The 19,460-nt window shown below is 36.6% G+C and overlaps 1 protein-coding gene across 4 annotated transcripts; it reads right to left on the bottom strand.

Annotated features, from left to right (window-relative positions):
- Nucleotides 1–1,796: 1,796 nt before the first annotated feature.
- LOC126609698 (myb family transcription factor PHL6-like) lies at nt 1,797–6,270 on the bottom strand. 4 transcript variants are annotated; one of them, XM_050277569.1, is made up of 8 exons: nt 6,027–6,270; nt 3,873–4,559; nt 3,465–3,675; nt 3,184–3,260; nt 3,051–3,090; nt 2,592–2,664; nt 2,429–2,498; nt 1,797–2,286 (listed from the first exon to the last, which is right to left on the bottom strand). In XM_050277569.1, the coding sequence occupies exons 2-8, from the start codon at nt 4,473–4,475 to the stop codon at nt 1,963–1,965; spliced, it is 1,398 nt and encodes a 465-aa protein (XP_050133526.1). In that variant the 5' UTR covers nt 4,476–4,559; nt 6,027–6,270; the 3' UTR covers nt 1,797–1,962. The 4 variants fall into 4 exon arrangements, with proteins under 4 accessions (XP_050133526.1, XP_050133527.1, XP_050133525.1 ...); XM_050277570.1 differs by having other exon boundaries at nt 3,873–4,794; XM_050277568.1 differs by lacking the exon at nt 6,027–6,270 and adding an exon at nt 4,975–5,990.
- Between the last annotated feature and the right edge of the window lie 13,190 nt (nt 6,271–19,460).

Raw genomic sequence — 19,460 nt, forward strand, 5'->3', positions numbered from 1 at the left:
TATGACTTTGATCGCTTGGTAAATAAAGTCCAGGATTAGACAAGATTGTGTGAGAAGCTAAAAGTGATGAGTGTGTATTGTTTTTCTTGATACATACTAATGCCCTCATTCAACAGAATACTTGGCAGCTTGTTCGTCTTCCAGAACACAAGAATCTTGTAGGGTGTAAGTGGATCTACAAGATTAAAAATAAATGCACGTGGTTCAGTTACTCGATACAAAGCTCGTTTAGTTGCTAAAGGGTTTTCTCAAGAAGCTGGGCTGGACTATTGTGAAGTCTTTAGTCCTGTAGTGAAAACAACTACCGTCAGGATAGTTTTGTCATTAATTGTTACACATGGCTGGAAACTTAAACAATTGGACGTCAAAATTGCTTTTTTGCATCGTTTTCTTGAAGATGAAGTGTATATGTCCCAGCCTCAAGGATTTGTTGATTCTACACATCTAGATTATGTGTGCAGATTGAAAGTATCATTATATGGCTTAAAGCAGGCTCTTCGAGCCTGGAATGAACTTTTTTCAAAATTTCTTCTTCACTTGGGTTTCAAAACATCATATGATGATCCTTCTCTATTTGTTAAGTCTAGTGGCACATCAATTGTTGTCCTGTTGTTGTATGTGGACGATCTAATCTTGACTGGGGATACCAATAATGCTATACAATCTGTGATTACTCAATTGACACAAGAGTTTGACATCAAAGATCTGGGCATTCTATATTTTTTTTCCTTGGGTTACCAATTGAATATCAACCTCAGGGTTGTTTTGTTCATCAAACCAAGTATGTCAAGGAGTTGCTCCAATAGGCTAATATGGTTGATTGTAAACCATGTCTAACTCCCTTCCATCCTAATCAAAAACTGTTCAACCATGGGAGTCCTCCAGTCTCAGATCCAGTTGCTTATCGAAGTCTTGTACGAGCTTTACAATATCTTACTTTCACACGGCCAGACATTGGTTTTTTTTGTTAATCAGGTATGCCAATTTATGCATTGTCCTATGGAAACTCACTTTGTTGCTGTCAAGCGAATCCTAAGGTATCTTAAAGGTTCCTTAACTCTTGGTTTGTGCTTTAGACATGGACCTGTACATTTGAGAGCTTATATAGATGTTGATTGGGCTGGTGATCCCAATGATAGACGATCCACGACTGGTTTTGTTGTGTCTCTTGGCTCCAACCCTATCTCTTAGAGTTCTAAGAAGCAATATGCAGTTAGCAGGTCTTCCATCGAGGCAGAATATAGGGCTATGGCTACCAGCATTGGAGAGGTTGTGTTGGCTGCAACAATTACTCAAAGATTAACAGTTGTCTTGTTGAGACATTCCTTTGCTTCATTGTGACAATATCTCAGCGATGGCTCTTGCCACCAATCCTGTTTTCCACTCTAAATCCAAACATAATGAAATAGATTGTCATTTTGTGAGAGAGCGTGTTCAGCAAGGGACAATTTTATTGTAGTTTGTGAATTCTGCTGATCAAGTTGCTGATATGTTTACAAAAGGGTTATGTTCTCCAGAGTTTAGATTCAATTGTTCCAGCCTCATGCTTGGTAGTGCCCAGCATGAGTTTGAGGGAGGATGGATAGTGTGTATTGCTAGGATCATGACAAGTGTCACTAGCTTAGAGTGAAGCTGTCTTAAGGTTGTTATAAGGTGCTAGCTATAAATACTTGGTTGTGAGATTATTACATTCATTAAGGTGAAATACAGAAAACAATTATTCCATCTCTGTCTCTCTAAACTCTGTGCTCTCTACATTTACTTATCTCACAAGAATATGCATACAGTTGACAGAATGAACTGAAAAGATGATCTCTTCATTACTAATTTTCTGTCAAGAGATACAAATCAAGCAATATTAATTCAATTGCTAGTTTTAGCTACAAAAAGCTGGGAAGTTCTATACATGATACAAACAATGGACTTGAGACCTCCGAGGTGGAGTAGGTGTTGTGGAAGCAGTTATAATTGAGGATTTTCGACCACACCCTCATCCGGTCTCTCTTCAAGACGGGGCTTTTTGGTGCACGTCGGCGGCTCAGAGGCACTACAGTCAGTAGCTTTATGCTTCAGTGATTGAGGCGATGATGAGTCGGACACGGCAGGTTGTGGGGGTGATACACAGGTTGATGAAGGCGGTTGTGCGGACACATGAGCGGAATTAGTCGTCTGTGATGACAAAGCTTGCGGAGAAAGTAAAGCACCGCCGGCTTTCTGCTGATTCTCCAAGATCTTCCGCAAGTATTTTGCGTGTTCCTCTATGCGTAGCTGAAGGACCCTTTGAACCTATGTTTGCAATCCAGAATTATACAAGATCAAAACCTAGACTTTCTTAAATGACTCAAGATCTGACCTACCATGAAACCGATGTGCAGCCAAAAGAACAGAAGGAAACATCAACTGTGATCTATTTCAAATGAATTCTCACCTCAAGCTGCTCATGCAGTTGCTTCTGAACTTCCATTTGCATGCGCAGAGCCTCGGTGATGTGAATGCTCCTGAGACAAGAAAAATGAAGTTTCACAAATTAAACAAAATAATATCCAAACATTTGCTGAGAAAACTAGATATGTATGAGAAGCAATACTGACCCTTTTCTACGTCCATCGCTTTCGTTAATGGTTGAAGTTGCTTTCTTTTCTTCAGAGCTAGAGGCCTTCTTATCTAAGGAGTGAGGGAGAGTGCAGGTCAACAATTTGTAAAAACATTCAACCATGTACATTACGGAAAACAGATCTAATCTTCTTTTTAGCTGAAAAACCATCATGTCAAACTATCTAGTGACATTGGATAAACATGATCATCGACGGCCCAAACTGAAACTATCAACCAAGATCACTTTCTAACTCGCTCAAGCCAAGATAAACCTAAAACTATGCCCTTCAAGAAACGAAGGTTTCAAACCAACCGTATGATCATATCCAGGCCTGGTTAGTTCAGTTCTCGTGTCGCAGCCAACTAGCAAATAAATTGTACTTGTGAAACAAAACTCAATAGCTGATATTACGACTTCACAAAAGCTACGATTTACTTTCAAAATCTGTTCCTACCTTCCTTTTTCTCTGGCATATACCTGGCAAGTCGGTATTTCTGCAGATAACAAGAAATTAGCAACATAGGTCAAATAGCTACATTACGTACCAGATTTGACTCTTATATCACTGAAAACTTAAAGATGAGTACCTGTAAGTGGCTTTTCACATGATAAATGGTTAAGCCCTCAACATTCATAGCCTTTAATACACCTTTCGGAGTGGCCTCTGCATGTCAAAGTACACTCATGAGCTCTTCGTAAAAATCGAAATAATGTTGGTAACTTCTGTAAACATCAGCTTAACTAGATTAAGTAATAAAATGAGAAAACTGCTAATTTTATCACTAGACTAACTTATACAAATAGGGCTCCCCACATTGAAACGGAACAAAACCCCAGTTTAAAGTAGAATACAAGGTGTGGTACTTACTTTCAGCCCCATCAAGCCTGTTAACGGCCTCTATAAAACGCTCATGGAGCTCAGGCGTCCATCGCATTCTTGGCCTATGTGCAGAGGCTGGCCCGGGAGAGGGGTGACTTGTAAGAGCATCAACGAGCGGTGTTGTCAAGCGACAACCCTCACTACATGTTGTCAGTCCTATAGCCGGTTTTGGTGAGGGTTGAGGAATCTCATAAATTTCCTATAAAACCGACATCATGGAAAGCAATAGTTACTTGTAAATATATGACAAGAAAATATCACCAAGAAATTTGAAACTGATTAAAAAACAAGTCATTTACAGTTCATCCAAATCTAAAACTTATGTGGTTAAAACTAGAATCGAGTAACATGTATAATTTTTTAGCAAATAGTATTTGATGACTATAATTTACTTACGTCAAGCCCAGGATTCTCTCCATTGTCCGTGATAGCTATGTCAAGTTGATCTGACAAAAATTGTAACTCTAATTGTTCTGTAAGTGCTAGAGTGTCACTTCCATAACTAATACCATGGAAGTTTCCGTGTGAGGAATCTCCATGCAAATTAAGAAAGTCTTTCATGAGATCCTCCGATTGTTCGTCATCATATTGATTGCTTTTATCCTCGCTAAAAAGCAATGGAGATTTTGAATCAACAGCAGAAATGGACTGGCCATATGTTGGAGGATGTGGAAGAAATGGCAAATTCCCAAGCTGACGAGAGGTTTCGGAGCTCGATGAAGAAGACTGATGCAAACTGGTACAGAAAACAGAAGAACGTGAAAACGCGCTCTTGGAATGCTGAACAGGGGATCCTTGCATATTAGTAGGAGATCCAAAAGATTTTTCCCGTATGAAAGGAGACACACGTGGAGATGAACAATCACTGGCTGTGACACTCCTGCCTTGTGATTCACTACCCAAAAAATCATGGATTGGGGAAGGGGAATTACAGTATGACGGTTTGACTCCTTTTGTAGTCTCACTTTGTGCTACACAGATGACACCATGGTGACTCATGATTGCAGACGAAAGCTCAGCCTTCTTCAATCTATCAAATACGTGGTGCAATATACCGACTTCTACTGGTGGAAATCTATATATCTAGATTGAGAATGGATACACCGAATTAGAATTGAAGCTTCAACTCGATGAGCAAAATTGAAATATGGTAAGCAAAATTTATTTTCATATTCCACCCGAGGGGCCAGCAGAACTAAGAAGCTACATTTCCACAGATAAAGTATATTCCCACACCAGATGCTAATTTCTTAAATATAAAAAAAAAAAAAAAACCCTGAACCAGTAATTCGGGTACACCAAATTATAGGGCGAAGATCTGCAGAAAAGACCACCGAAACAGGTGATCAGCATTATTTCACGGCATCTAATAACAATACGAAAGGGATAACAAGCAAATACAGCCATTCTGGTCATTGATGACGCACTCGTCGTACCCAGTGCACAAGGCTCTCGCTTTACGCAGGGTCTGTGAGAGGTGAATGTCGGCTAGCCTTACCCCCATTTATGGAGAGGCTGCTCCCAAGTCTCGAACCCGAGACCTCCCGCTTTACGCAAGGTCATTGATGACGCACTAACGTAACAAAACCAGAAAACCGTTCACAAACACCTCTACAATGTTCCCGGATTCAAACAGTTCTCAAAAGGTTATTTCCCCCATTTCTCACTCACAATTTAAACATTTCAAATATTAGTGCCACAACTTCATTTTGTTGTCAAATGCCCTCCACATGATTCTTAACAGCTAACACTGACACCATCTTCTCCAATATATGGAGGTAAAAAATTGCATTCATCAGTCACAAAAGGAGTTTCAATTTTGCTACTTCAATATCAAAAACTATGCCATAGAGTTCACCATGTAACTCCGGTTAGGATTTCTCTAACCTCGGCCGATGATTCAAATAACGACTTAAACCAGTAAAATTCAAACAGAAAATGGACTCCTCAACTGAGGATTACTAATAGCTTATGAAAAAATGTTCTGCTTTGGTCACCTGTAGAAAGTTAAAACTGTCCAACAGGGTCAACAGTTAAAGATTGAACTCAACAGCCTATCTACAATCATGGGATAGCATGATTCACTTCACCCGACTATCAAGTCTTTCCAGAATGGGAAAGTTTTCGTTCTACTTTATATTTTCGAAAATCAAGTTCATAATTATTTTGAGTAATTTGGAGCTCTACGCTCTTCGACTCACATTTCTTTTCTACTGAATTTCCACCATAAATAAAACCATAAAAAAACTCGTCAAAAATCAAAAGAAATGAAAACAGTATAGCACGGCAAAAGGTTGTTAGTAATTTGAAAATCTTCCCTCATATTATAAATAATTAAACAGAAAAAAGCCATATGACTCACCACAGAAAAAATGAAAATTTACAAAATTTACAAAAACCCAAGTTGGAAAAGATCCCCACAAAGAAAATCTTACAGAAAAAACCAGACATATACATATAAACACACAGATATACATATACGAAGGAAACAGAACAGAGATAACAATCGAGAGAGAGAGAGAGAGGGATTGGATAAGAAAATATACTGACCTGGAGGAGGCGAGAGATCTTTGTACATCCAAAGATTCAGGAACAGAGCAAATGAAATGCTGACTCACAGAGACACAGATATAAATGTCCCGTGATGTAAAACCAACAACGTTAACATGTAAAAAAAATGTTTTCAGAAACGTCTCTCTCTCTCTCTCTCTCTCTAAATAAAAGGATGAAGCTTTAACTTCTAAACTAATGGCCTTGAGGCTCTCTCCTGTTTGGCTGCGCGCAAATGATTGAGTTTATGCTTGTGAGGACAAGATGATGAACAAGATGGTGAACTTGGCTCACGCGCTTTTTGAGGGGGAGATCAGTCCACGCGCCAATGGGATGTGTCAGGTGATGTCTTTTTAAATTTTAGCTAGCCTTTCATTTGTCACAGTTGTCTAGTGGTTGTTTGTCCCTTGCAACAATTTGATGTCGTCACCTTCGATTTATTCCCTTTTTGTAATAATTACAAAAGCACCAACCTAATCTAATAAGAGAAGACTTGATTAATCATTTTCATCAGCTTTTTAAAACTCTTTTCTTTTCTTAGACTTATTTTTGTAACTTACTCTTTGTTAATAAAAAAAAGATAAAAAGATAAATTAATCTTCTATTACACCAAAAAAAATGATGGGCAATTTCACAGTTCCAAATTTTATTATTTTTTATTGAAATCTCACCTACAAGTAATGTTAAAATATCTCCAATATTTATAAAAATAAATAAATAAATAAAACCAAAAACAAAAACCTCCAACTTCCCCACCTTCTCTCTCTCCCTCTCTCCTTCTCATTTTCTAAAAATATGTGTTCATACACATAAAATGTGTAGGTAAATCCTAATACTCTTTTAAATTAATCCTATTTTAATAGCTGACGGTAGCCTTCATTATTCTTTTGCTCTTATCAGCTTACAATAAAAAGGGTTTGTACATGTTAGACTGTCAACAGAATTGGATAAGGATACATTTTCAAGGCAAGGCAATGGAATTTTGACACGTAAGCTAGTTTATTTACGTATTATTCTAGGATACGTAAGTCTAAGTGGGATTTGTTGGCGTGTGTCAAATATATATTGAGTGATTCATTTTATATTTGGGATTCTTATTTTTAAAATTATAGGACCTCTTGTATAACTATATATATACCTTCAAGAGAGAAGAATAAAGCATACGATTAAACCCTAAACATATATACCAAGTTGGAGACAATACCATGTTGTTGGAAGTGAGTGAGAAATGTAGAATAAGATTTTTAAAGTACTAATAACAATTTCCTTTTAAAAATAAAAAAGAAACACCTTTTGTCTTTTGATGCGTCAAAAGATTAGTAATACTAGTACGATTGAGCTTGAAATACCCCATCAATTGCAGTTATATCTTCTTCTTTTTTAAGGGGACAACGAGTGACAAGTCACTGTTATCCACTCATTCTGAAGGTTGGGAGGACTCACAGAAATATTTCAATCTCCCTCCTAAGCACAACTCTGACTTCCAGACCAACATTGGGTTTCGAACCCGAAACCTAGCGCTTTACCAAAGATCCCATAAAAATGTTACCACCATGTAGATTCTCTAAGCCAATTAGACGGCAGTTTGAAATTAATTGTAGTGTGAACATAACAAGAAGATGAATTAATTATTTAATCAGTATATGATTAAAAATAAGGAAGTGGGGCTTCTCATACGCATCTTGGTGAATAACTATTCTTGTTTCTTCAACCCCAAACCTCCATCCAAACATCCAATTCCAATACCCATGGTGTACTTGCTATCTCAATCAATCTATCACCCTTTATATCGTCATCAACTTGTTTATTTTAATTTGTGTCCCCTCCTCTTTCTGTCGGTCTCACTTTCACAATTATTTTAATATTAAAAACAATATTTTACATTAAACTACACTAAAAAAATGAAGATTTGATATGGAGTACAAAAGAATCAAGGAGTAAGCTTTATTGTCACTTACGTGCAAAATATGAATTAGATATGCATGCATATTTACGCACATTTCTTTTATGTGCAACATTGGTTCTTTTGCATCATGCATGCGAAAACGAACAAGTGCATTGTTTTTTATGTAATTCACGTATTGCGTATAGCATTAGGAATTTTTTTAATAGGAGCATAGGAAGGCTATTAGATGCCAAAATGATCGTTACTTTCTTTATCCAAATGCCAAACTTGGTACCGTGGGACTAAATCAATGTTTTAGAAGATAAAAATTAGCACGTGGGTCTAGAAGACTCCGCATATAATTTTGACTGTATCTTCTATGATGTATCCAACGTTGAGACATGTCAAGAAAACTATCTCAATAGTAGGACTTGTTGACAATCAGTTTAACATTTGATGGAATGAGAGATTTTGCATGAGCTTATAAGTAAGTTGGATTACTCCTCATATTGCCAATTAGTTTTATGGTGGAATCTCAACTTTCTTTATGGTATCAGAGCAGGTTGTCTCACGTGTGAAGCCAAACCGCCACACGCACTCCACGTCACCTCGTTGTGTTGTCTATGTGTTAGACTTGAAAATTCATCACACGTGAGGGGCATGTTGAGAATGAATCTCACATTGATGAGAGGAGGGACCTTGCATGGGCTTATAAGTGGTTGGGCTACTCTCCATATAGCCAATTGATTTTATGGTGGAACTTTAATTTTATTAATGGTATCAGAACAGGTTGTCCCACATGTGAAGCACAACAACTACATGTGCTCCACATCACTCCATTGTGTTGTCCACGTTTTAAGCTTGAAAATTCGTCACATGTGAGGGAGCATGTTGAGAAAGAGTCTTACATTTGATGAGATGAGAGACTTTGCATGAGCTTATAAGCAAGTTGGGTTGCTTCTCATATTGTCAATTGGTAGTTTCACTTTTGAGAGAGTTTCCTTAGCATTCACTACTACAAAATTAACTTTAGGTGTCAGATGATGGTGGCCATTTAATAAGTCATTATGTCAGATAAAACATATCCAACACTAAGAGCGGGCGTGTTGAGAAAAAACAATTTTGGCACTCGTCTTTTGACCATTATGTGCTCCAAACTGGATTGCAAGTTTTGCAACATTTATCTCTAATTTGGATCTGTCTTTCCGCAATTTAAGTTAATAATTAAGATTAGAGTAAATTGTAGATATGGTCCCTTAACTTTAACTCAATTGGAGCAATGGTCCCTCAACTAAAAATTCATTACCATTGGTCCCTCAACTCATCAAAACATGCAGTTATGGCCCCTCAACTAAAAATCCATTACCATTGGTACCTCAACTTTAATTCAACTGAAGAAATGGTCCCTTAACTTTAACAAAATTGTAGCAATGGTCCTTCCAACATAACTCGTTTTGACAAAAATTTTGACGTAGTTGACGAAAATGACCATGATTACACACTTTGATGAGTTGAGAGATCCTAATTATAGAAATGATTATTCCAACATAATTTATTTTGACAAAATTTTGACGAAATTGATGAAAATGACTATAGCTACACATTTTCATAAGTTGAGGGATCAATGGTAATGAATTTTTAGTTGAGGGACCATTGCTCTAATTTGATTAAAGTTGAAGGACCATTGCTACAATTTACTCTTAAGATTATCGCTTGATAAAAAAAAATGTATTAAAATCACTACATTTCAAGCAACAGATGTGTTGATCGTTCAAAGATTTTTCTAACATCGAAGGAAACAATTCACATGAATTTTCACCAAAACTAGTATTTTAGTCAAACCATTTACGGCAGCAGATTAATGCCTAATCCATCGCTTCGATTCAATCTTGAGAAATGCTAAGAATACTCTCAGTGACTCTTCATTGATTCTTTGTTAACTCACATTTTAATGTTAATTTTTATATTAATATTAGAAAATTTTATACTAAAAACATGAGATGACAAATAATTCATAAAGAATATCACTTTAATATAATTTTGTTAGCATTTCTCTTCAATCTTTCTGATATACTACCATAAGAAGACCGACAAAGTGACAAGCTACTTGAAAATAACAGTCAACCTGCCAACCAATAAAAACCACCAAAATAGTTAAAGATGTTGCATGATCACTGGTTCATTTATATTCCACTTTCAGCTAATTGGCTTCCTCGACAGCATACTGTAATTAGTGGTCTAATAACCAAATGCATGAATAGACTTGAGATTTTGGCTGTTGCAATTATTTTATTTCTACGTCACTAACAGTCCCCACTTTGCGTTATACTTAGTGGTACTAGTGGCATAGCTTGTCAAACATGATCTAACAAAATAAAAATTACAAAATTTATGCAATACATCAGTGTATAAGATGCACCGATTTATTAGACAGTTAAATTTTTACAACCTTAATTTAGCCGTTTAGATACCGATGTATGAACAAAAATCTTAAAAAGTGATTTAGATTGCATTAGATTGTTCAAACTTCGAAACATTAGACAGTTTAATTTGTAAATATATATTGAACCCATACTTGCATGCGTGACAAATATAGTGTCCCAAACGATAATCAGTATTACTTGATATTTGCTTTGTCTTGTACTCTCCGAGCATCATAGCATTAGAGCAATGCCATGGATATTGCAAATTGGGATAGCATTAGAGAGCAATGCCATGAATATTGCAAATTGGACTAGATTTGCGAATAGTGTAAGAAGAAAAGGTTAAAGGGGGAGGAGGAAGTTTGTATAGCTTGACTGCCTAAGAATAGTTTTTGCCTTATGGAGCTTAGTATTGGCTATTCATATATATAAAAAGGGCAATAGTTCACTTTCTTGTAATTTTTTCTATGGTCGGATGTGTGGTCACTTAGATGGGTCTCAGTCTATAGCTTTTTTTTCTGGTACTGCATGATTCCTCAGTTCCTTGTCCTACATGTAAGCATGCCAAATGTCCTTGGGCCTAGATGGGGACACAAAGTTGATTACTGTTTTTAGAAGCAAATTGATTTTTCATTTTTTTTTTTTGGTTGAAATAATTTATAGGAGGAGATAGAGAATGTCATGGTAACAGGAGGGCAGACAATCTGCCTCCTTCACCCCTCCACCTCTACGGCTCCATCCAGCCAGCACCCAACAATCACTACTTCAGAAACAAAACACATTAAAAAATGTTTATTTTGTCGCAACTTCAGCATGAAGTATCAAGGAAAGAACACCCTACCTCATGTGCTTTTTCAATGTCCTCTCTCTCTTTCTCTCTCTCTCTCCATTTCTACTTTTTATGTATTCGCTTCTTTTTTTCTCCTCCAAATAGACACGCATCGAGGAAATGGATTGTAAATTTGTAATGGTGAGTGGTTGATCTACGGTCCTGGTAGTGGTGGAAGAACGCTGACGCCGGCGATAAGAAGCTTAAGCTCGTCGAAGACGCAACACCTGAAGCCGACGGGGAGATCCTGCCATTGGAAGCGGTGTTGAACCTTCTCGGCTCAGTGGAAATCTCGAGGTTTCCCAGGAATTAGTTTCCGGCGAACTGGGGACATGGATTCGGTTGCTAGCAGTTATAAGGTTTACAAAAAAATCTTGCCTGAAATAAATTGAAACAAAACAATGGAGCTGACTTCGGCCGGATATGGAAGCAATTGAAAAGGAATGATTGAAAAGGTCAAAGTATTTGAGGTTGGGGAGGTCGGGTAGGGCGCTGGTGTGGAGGTTCTCGACAAGCACTAAAGAAGGAAGATGGGTTTTGGGGAGAAGAGGAGAGATATTTTTTAATTGTTTTAATTATTAAATAAAAACTTCATAATTTATTATTTATTCAATTTATTTTAATTATTAAATTATTAAAAACTAATTAATTTTTTATTCATGTTGGCAAAGATGTGGGCCCCGTTCTTACCATGTCATCATTTAATTGCTAAATTGATAGAAAATATATTGGAGGTCTGAAATTACAACGAATTTATAAGTTGAGGTATGACATTGCAATATTTAAAACATGAGATTGTGATTCGACCTATAATTAATGTAGTTTTATGTAATTTATCTTATTTTTTAGGTCTTTTAGGTCTTTTTCAAAGAGGTATATTTGTCAGTAAAAGTTTTAATAAAAAAGGGTTGGGAAAATAGGGTTGAGGGGTGAGCATAAAAGTACCCTTAAAAATATGATAAATTCTTCTATACTAAAACTCAGTTACTAAGAATTGTTCAATAACAATGAAATGACCAAAGTGACCTTCAGTTGCTATGCATGCTTTTTTTAGGGAGTTTTAATGAAAAAAGCTTGGGCCAACAAATATTTAACCAAAAACCATCCAAAAATGTTATTTAACCAAAAGGGCTCAAAGTTTAATAAAAAATCATCCTCTTCTCACCCTTTTCTGGCTTAAGCGATGCAAGCTTCGCACAGCACTTGGGTTTTTTCAACTTCTCCAACAATGGCGACCCCAACAACAACATCTTCGATGTCGAGTTTGATGTCTTCGAAAACCAAGAGTTCTAGGATCCTGAGGGAAAATAGGGTTGAGGGGTGAGCATAAAAGTACCCCTTAAAAATATGATAAATTCTTCTATACTAAAACTCAGTTACTAAGAATTGTTCAACAACAATGAAATGACCAAAGTGCCCTTCAGTTGCTCTGCATGCCTTGTTTTTTTTTAAGCTTGGTAGTTGGTACAATGAAATGAAGCTTCTGCCCATGTTGTCCACGCATATCATCGTGGATGGCAGCTGAATTGGGTCTTCTTCGAGTACAAACGCACCTATTTTGCTTTCATTTCGGCTTCTCTCTCTCAAAACCTCACGTTCTCTTTCTTAGAATTGAACAACAATAGCACTATCTTGCTTAAAAAAACACCAACTCAGCAGAAATATCTTTAGACTTCGAAGAGGGTTTTCTGTGCAATTTTTTGTTTTTGTTTTTTGGGTTTTGAACTTATGTGAATCGGAATTTGTGTAGAACTTCGCGTTTGGAGTTGTTTCCTGTGTTGGTTATAAATTTTAGGGCAAAAGACTGTTTACTACTCTCATGTTTCATGGTTTTCAACATTTAGTACATCAATTTTTTTCGTCCTAAAGTCATACCTAAAGTGTAAATTTTGGGACAGTTTCATACATCCGTTAGTCAAACTGTTAATTCTCTCGTTAAGTGATGACGTGGCGCCTATGTGGACAATGACTGGGCGCCACGTGTCATTAAAAATATTAAAATATTATTATTATTATAAAATATATATATATATATATATAAAATATAAAAAAAACCTGTCGTCTTCCCCACCCCGACCCCTCATCCCTTCTCTCTCCAACCCCCAACGTCTGCACCTTCCCCCACCCAGAAACTGGACTCGACAAAATACCCTTCTCTTCTTTGCACCTACCCAACCTCAACCTCTGTACATTCCCCCACCCCGAAACTGGACTTAACAAAATGCAAGATCCAGCCAACCCGAATCCGGATCTGAGCTCCAGCTCTCAAGACACATGGCGCAGCCGTTGCCAGACGCAACTCCGAGCGCCCCGTTCCGGGGCTTCTACCACCGTCGAACCCAATCCGAGATCCATTTTCTGATCCCGACGACCTGGATCTGCTTTAGGACCCGTTCGAAGCCCGTCCTGCAGCTTTGAGGAGTTGGGTGGCTCTGAGGACAAAATCTTCGGCACCTGCTGGACATGGAGAAGCTCGGATCCAAACTTGATGATGGACCCTCCAATCAACTGTGCTTGGGAAAGAGAGGTGAAGAGGGAGGAATGAGGGGGATCAGGGAAGAGGGACAGGGGGTGGGGTTGGGTTGGGGTGCAGGATAATGAGGAGGAAGAGGGGGTAGGGTTAGGAGAGGAATGGTGGAGGAGGTGGTGGTTGCGGAGAAGGGGGGATAAAAATAGGGGAGAGAAAAGAGGGAGCCGAAGAGAATGTTGCAGAGGGAAGAAGGAAGGGAGGTGGAAGACGGGTTAATTTACTTGGTTTGGATGTGCAGTGGGGGAATATAGGGGGTGGGGGAAGGTGCAGAGGTTGGGGGTTGGGTAGGTGCAGAGAAGAGAAGGGAGAGAGAAGGGAGGGGGGTCGGGGTGGGGAAGACGATAGGTTTTTTTTTTTTTTTTTTTAATAATAATATTTTAATATTTTTAATGACACGTGGCGCCCAGTCATCGTCCACATGGGCGCCACGTCATCACTTAACGGGAGAATTAACAGTTTGACTAACAGATGTATGAAACTGTCCCAAAATTTACACTTTAGGTATGACTCTGAGACGAAAAAAAATTGATGTACTAAATGTTGAAAACCATGAAACATGAGGGTAGTAAACAGTCTTTTACCCTAAATTTTAGGTAACTAAATTGGTAGTTTCATATATTAAATTCTATTCTTACAAAGTAGATTTTTTTTCTTGGTTTTGTAAAAGTGTGAATTGACTGAACTAAGCGTGCTGTGTGTATGGAATTCGATATCAAGCACATGTTCTTGTATAGACTGACAAATGTATCTCATACGTGATGCCTCTTATAAAATGGCAACTTAAAATATGTTTTCTGTAATTATTGGTCCTGCCTCACTTTTATAATATAAATAATTTTCGGTGTGTATTAGTAGAAGCTAAGTCATATTCTTAGGAGTACCTAACAGCCATGGAACTTTTCTAACTATGTCTTTTCTAACTTTCATTGGTAATTTAGCCGCTGTTAATCAATCTTACTTTTGGTGCTTGGTACTTTGGTCTTGTTAAATTTTGACATTACTGATTTCTTCTATGTTTATATATAATGTGATAAGTTCGTATATAATTGTAGGCTTTTGAAGAAGTTGAGCTCCCCAGAATAAAGGAAGACAAACTAAGCCTTGCTCACAATTAATACAAAGGCACAATATGGAATATGGGATACTCCTCTAAATCAGATTCAATTTTGTTTCGGATATGCGTACAATCATTACTTATGAGATAATTAGTTGCAACTCGGGCTTTTAGTTATATATTATATATGGTTGTTGTTTGAATATGTCCAATTTCGAATTTAAACGTGAGTCAAGAGTTTTGAAATTGAATTGGGATTAAAAACAAAGAACTTGGTTTTGGACAAGTGCTCATATGATATTATCTTGAAGTTCCTTTTTGTTACAATATTTGGATTATGATAGGAGCTCTGTGTATATGTTTTTTGTAGTAATGCTTTACCTGATAGCCATTGCTAATATAATAAATAATAATAAAAAATTAAAAAAAATAAAAAAACTTAGAGCTAACCTGATTGAACTAAGCATGATTTATTTATTTATTAATTTCAATTTAGTTTTTGAAAACAATAGTTCCATTCAACTCATGTGTGACAAATTGTTAGTTATTTCAATGTTGATTTTGAGCTTTGTATAATAATCATAGGTTGAATTCAATACAAGAATTCAAGGACAAACTGAGAAATTTGAGTTCTTGGGATACTTCATACACTAAAATTTGTTTATCAAATGATATGTTAGTCGGTCATTCATTTTAATATGAATCTAATTTAAAACTTAGGTTTTCTAAAAGTTTGAGTTTTTTTTAAAATAACTATTTTAAAGGGGACTCTCCATGAACTATCTGTCAGTTCACAGTTTAATGTCAATCTCGTGCCAACATTATAAAAAATGTCTCTTCGAATAGTCTTATTACGGTCACATTGAAAAAAAAAATCATTTAAAGAAAACATAAGGTTGTCAAAATATGGATTAAGCATTGAGAAACAATTAAGATAAGTGATTTTACAAATAGGTGATGGACAAATAGTAATACAAATACTGTAAATAATTCAAATGATAGAGATACATCTTTCATTGAAATACCTTAAGACTTAATAATTCATTCTTCTACAAATCCTATTTACTCAATGTTTTGTACAACTTACCCCAGTTTTAAATTTTGTTTTTGACAATTTTGTATATTTAAGAGAACGAGCTATTATGACACCTCGGAACACAACTATTACAAATATAAATAAGGGAGACTTTGGATGCGGTCCCTAGTTATGAATAATCTTTGACTGAAACTTTGTTAGTTTTCAATTTTTGATCCAAGTCCCTAAAATTAATTGATAATTTATTTCTATGTACGTTACTATATTTTTTAAATTAAAAATTAAAATTTATAGTTGTTTATAGTAATGAGATTTTAAATAAAAAACATAATTTGTGGGATTAAAAATATTAAAATATAAATATACTATTGTGTGTGTGTGTGTAAACATGGGTACATTCATAAAAAATAACCAAAAAATTATTGTATCAAAACATGGGTACATTCTTCAAAATGGGTACATTTAGCAAAAATAAAAATGGGTACAAATAAATAAAAAAATATGGGTACAATACAAATAAAACTTTAAAAAATATGGGCACAAAAAGAAATTAATATATGGGTACAAATTAAAATTGAAAGGAAAATTGGTACAAATTAAAAAAGGGTTGCAAATTAAAAATGGGTACAAACTAAAAATAAAAATATATGATAAAAAATTTAGCCATAAATATAAATATACTAATTGTAACATTTTTAATATTAAATGAATATATTTAGAAATAAAAAATATTTTATTATTGAAATAATTAATGATATTATTAATACAAAGGACCTTGATCAAAAATTGAAAAGTAATAAGGTTTTAATCAATAGAGTAGTAAAAATAAGGATGAAAACCTAATTACTCCTATAAATAATTATATAATGGGCAAATTACATTTTACCTTCTCAGGTTTGTAGTCGATTTCAATTCCTTACAATATCTTTAAAACATTTCAATTTCATACATTTACTTATCATTTTATTTCAATTTCATACATCCGATAGAAAATCTGTTGGAATGAGGCACCTATTTTTGGAATGAGGCACTTCTTGGGCAAATCTTTTGTTAAGAAGAGATCAATCTCATCCTAAGTATTCCGTTGAGTCTCCGAGACGTTGGTGATAGGGTTATTTGGCATTTCGAAAGGGAGAGAAGATTTTCAGTTCGGGGTGCATATCATTTTGCTAGGAGCGAGCTGGTTTCGAATAGTGAAGGTGCGGAGGCTCGCGTCAAATAGTCAGGTGGAATTTTTTTGGAGGACGTTATGGAAAGCTTGCATACTAGGCAAGGTCAAAATCTGTGTATGGCGGAGCTGTTATGATGCTCTTCTGACCCATACCAATTTGTTGAAGAGGAAAGTCATACAGGAGGATGGGTGTATCAGTTGTGGGCAAGGTCTTAAATGCCGATAATATCGACGAAATATCGCCAATATTATCGGTTTTTCGCGTTATCGATATTTTAATAGGTATCTAATTAGTTTTCGTCAAAATATTGCGATATTATTGATAATATCGCTCTCTCTCCGTCGTTGGAACGGCGGTCGAGCTCCGTCGTCGTAGCTGCCAAGATTTGCGCCTCTCCCTGCCAAGATCTGCGCCTCTCACAGGTGGTGATGGTGCTCGTCGGAGTGTGCGCCACTGTGGTGGAGGTCACGGTGGGGTGGGTGTGGTGTGTCTCCCCTCCGCTCGCTCGCTCCCTATCTGTTCTTTCTACGATGGTGAACGAAGGGCAGTGCAGCAGATCGAACTAATCTGAGCTTCACACTAACATGGAGAGAGAGATCCAAGACTTACCTAACCGGAAAATCAAAGAAGACTCGCCGGAAAGTTATGGGCTCCGCCATTCTCGCATAGGCGGGAGAGAGAAGACTGATGATGTGTTCCTCGATTTGCTCAAGTCGAGCAGATGGTGCTGCTGCGTGTGTGTGTGTGGTCACGGCAAGAGAGGGAGAGAGGTAAGAGGGTTTCGAGAGAAAGAGACAGTGCATAGAAGAGAGAGAGAGAGAGAGTCAAAGTGAGTGAGAAGGAAATGGGGTCTCGGGGTAGGGGAGAGACCCACGTAGTGGGTTCTTTGTATTTTAAAAAGTTGTCCAAGTTTGAGATCCACCCACACTACGTGGGTGTTTTATAATTTTAAAAGTTTGAGATATATTTTATATATATATAAAGGTTATATAAATATAAATTATGAATTATTTAGTTGAAAGGCAGGAGAAAACAAAAGAAAAAAAGGAAAAGGAAAAGAAAATAAGAAAGAAAAAAAAAAACACCAAGGGGATTCAAATCCCCCCCTTTGTCAACCACACACCTAGACATTATCCAACTCGCTATAGATGTGTTTGTAATTACATATTCAGCCTGTAATATTTATATGGTTGTTAAGATGTCTGCAAGGCTTGCAAGCTAATATTTATTATCTAGGAAAAATTTCTATATTTAAAAAAACACCAAGGGGATTCGAACCCCTCCCATTTTACTCCTTCAACACCTTGACCACCATATCACTTATGTTTTTGTGAAAATATGCTAAAATACACTTACTCTACACATAGAGATGACGAAGATAGTGAAAATTTTGAACCTCATAGGAACTCTATTTGGTACTAAGTCACTCGTGTATCTTACCATGCAATGTATAAAGTGTAAAATATTGTACTAATTCATTATATATAAATGATTATGGTGTGTTTAAACTTCTTTCATTAATTACTACATATTTTCTATACTCACAATGTTTGCCAGCTCGCTATATAATCAACTTAAATCAGTTACAGCATCATGCAATGCATTTCCTTCCAATTTTTTGTGATAAATTAATAGATAATTGATTAAATAAACATCCTGCAAAGTTTCAATAAAAATTTCCAAGTTTTTCTTACAATTTCCGTGGTTTCCATATTATTTTTATCGACATCGATAATATTTCGATATTTCTATCGATATTTCCGTGTTTTTGGATTACCGATATTTTCGATATCATCGATATTTAATACCTTGATTGTGGGAGAAGGGGGGGCGGGGGTGGGAATATGTAGACCATTAAGCATGTTCTGAGGGACTGCAGTATGGCAGCGGCAGTATGGTTCTCAAGCTTGGGTTTCAGAGTCCAAGAGTTTAGAAGGCTCAGTTTGTAGGATTGGCTTATTCATTTGGTTCAAAACTCATCCCCACAAACTTTTGATTTGTCTCGTATTATTTGGACTCTTTGGAGGACAAGGAATGAGTTATTTTGGGATAAGACAAAGCTGCCACAGAGGGAGGTAGGAATTCGAGCAAAAGGTTGGTTGTTGGAATATAAGAAGTGGCACTCACCACAAGTGAAGAAACTTGATCGGACTAAGCAACGATCGAATAAACCTGAAGATGGCTGGGTTAAATGCAATTTTGACGGAGCGTGGGACAAGAGATCTAAACATGGCAGTGTGGGAGTGATAATCAGATCAGGGAGGGTTTTTTCATTGCTGCCTTTTCAGGACCAGCAAGGGTAGCGACGTCAGCACCGCAGATGGAGCTCCTTGCTGCGAGATGTGCAGTTCTTTTGGTCTAGCAGGTTTGTCCTGGAGAGATGAAGTCTTTGAAAAGGATTCATTAATCACCATTGCCACTATGAATAATCAAGGAAATCAAACTGATGATGTTTCATTGATGGGTCCTCTAATCAATGATATCCGTGTGTTTCTTAAAGATGTT

Source organism: Malus sylvestris, chromosome 17, assembly GCF_916048215.2.
Source record: "Malus sylvestris chromosome 17, drMalSylv7.2, whole genome shotgun sequence".
Taxonomy (NCBI): Eukaryota; Viridiplantae; Streptophyta; class Magnoliopsida; order Rosales; family Rosaceae; genus Malus; species Malus sylvestris.

Bases quoted from the DNA above. Each gene is read 5' to 3' on its own strand.
- LOC126609698 (XM_050277568.1), bottom strand. The intron at 3,091-3,183 runs GTACTCATCTTT...TGTTATCTGCAG, and splicing joins ATGTGAAAAGCCACTTACAG to AAATACCGACTTGCCAGGTA. The intron at 2,499-2,591 runs GTCAGTATTGCT...TTCTTGTCTCAG, and splicing joins AGCGATGGACGTAGAAAAGG to GAGCATTCACATCACCGAGG.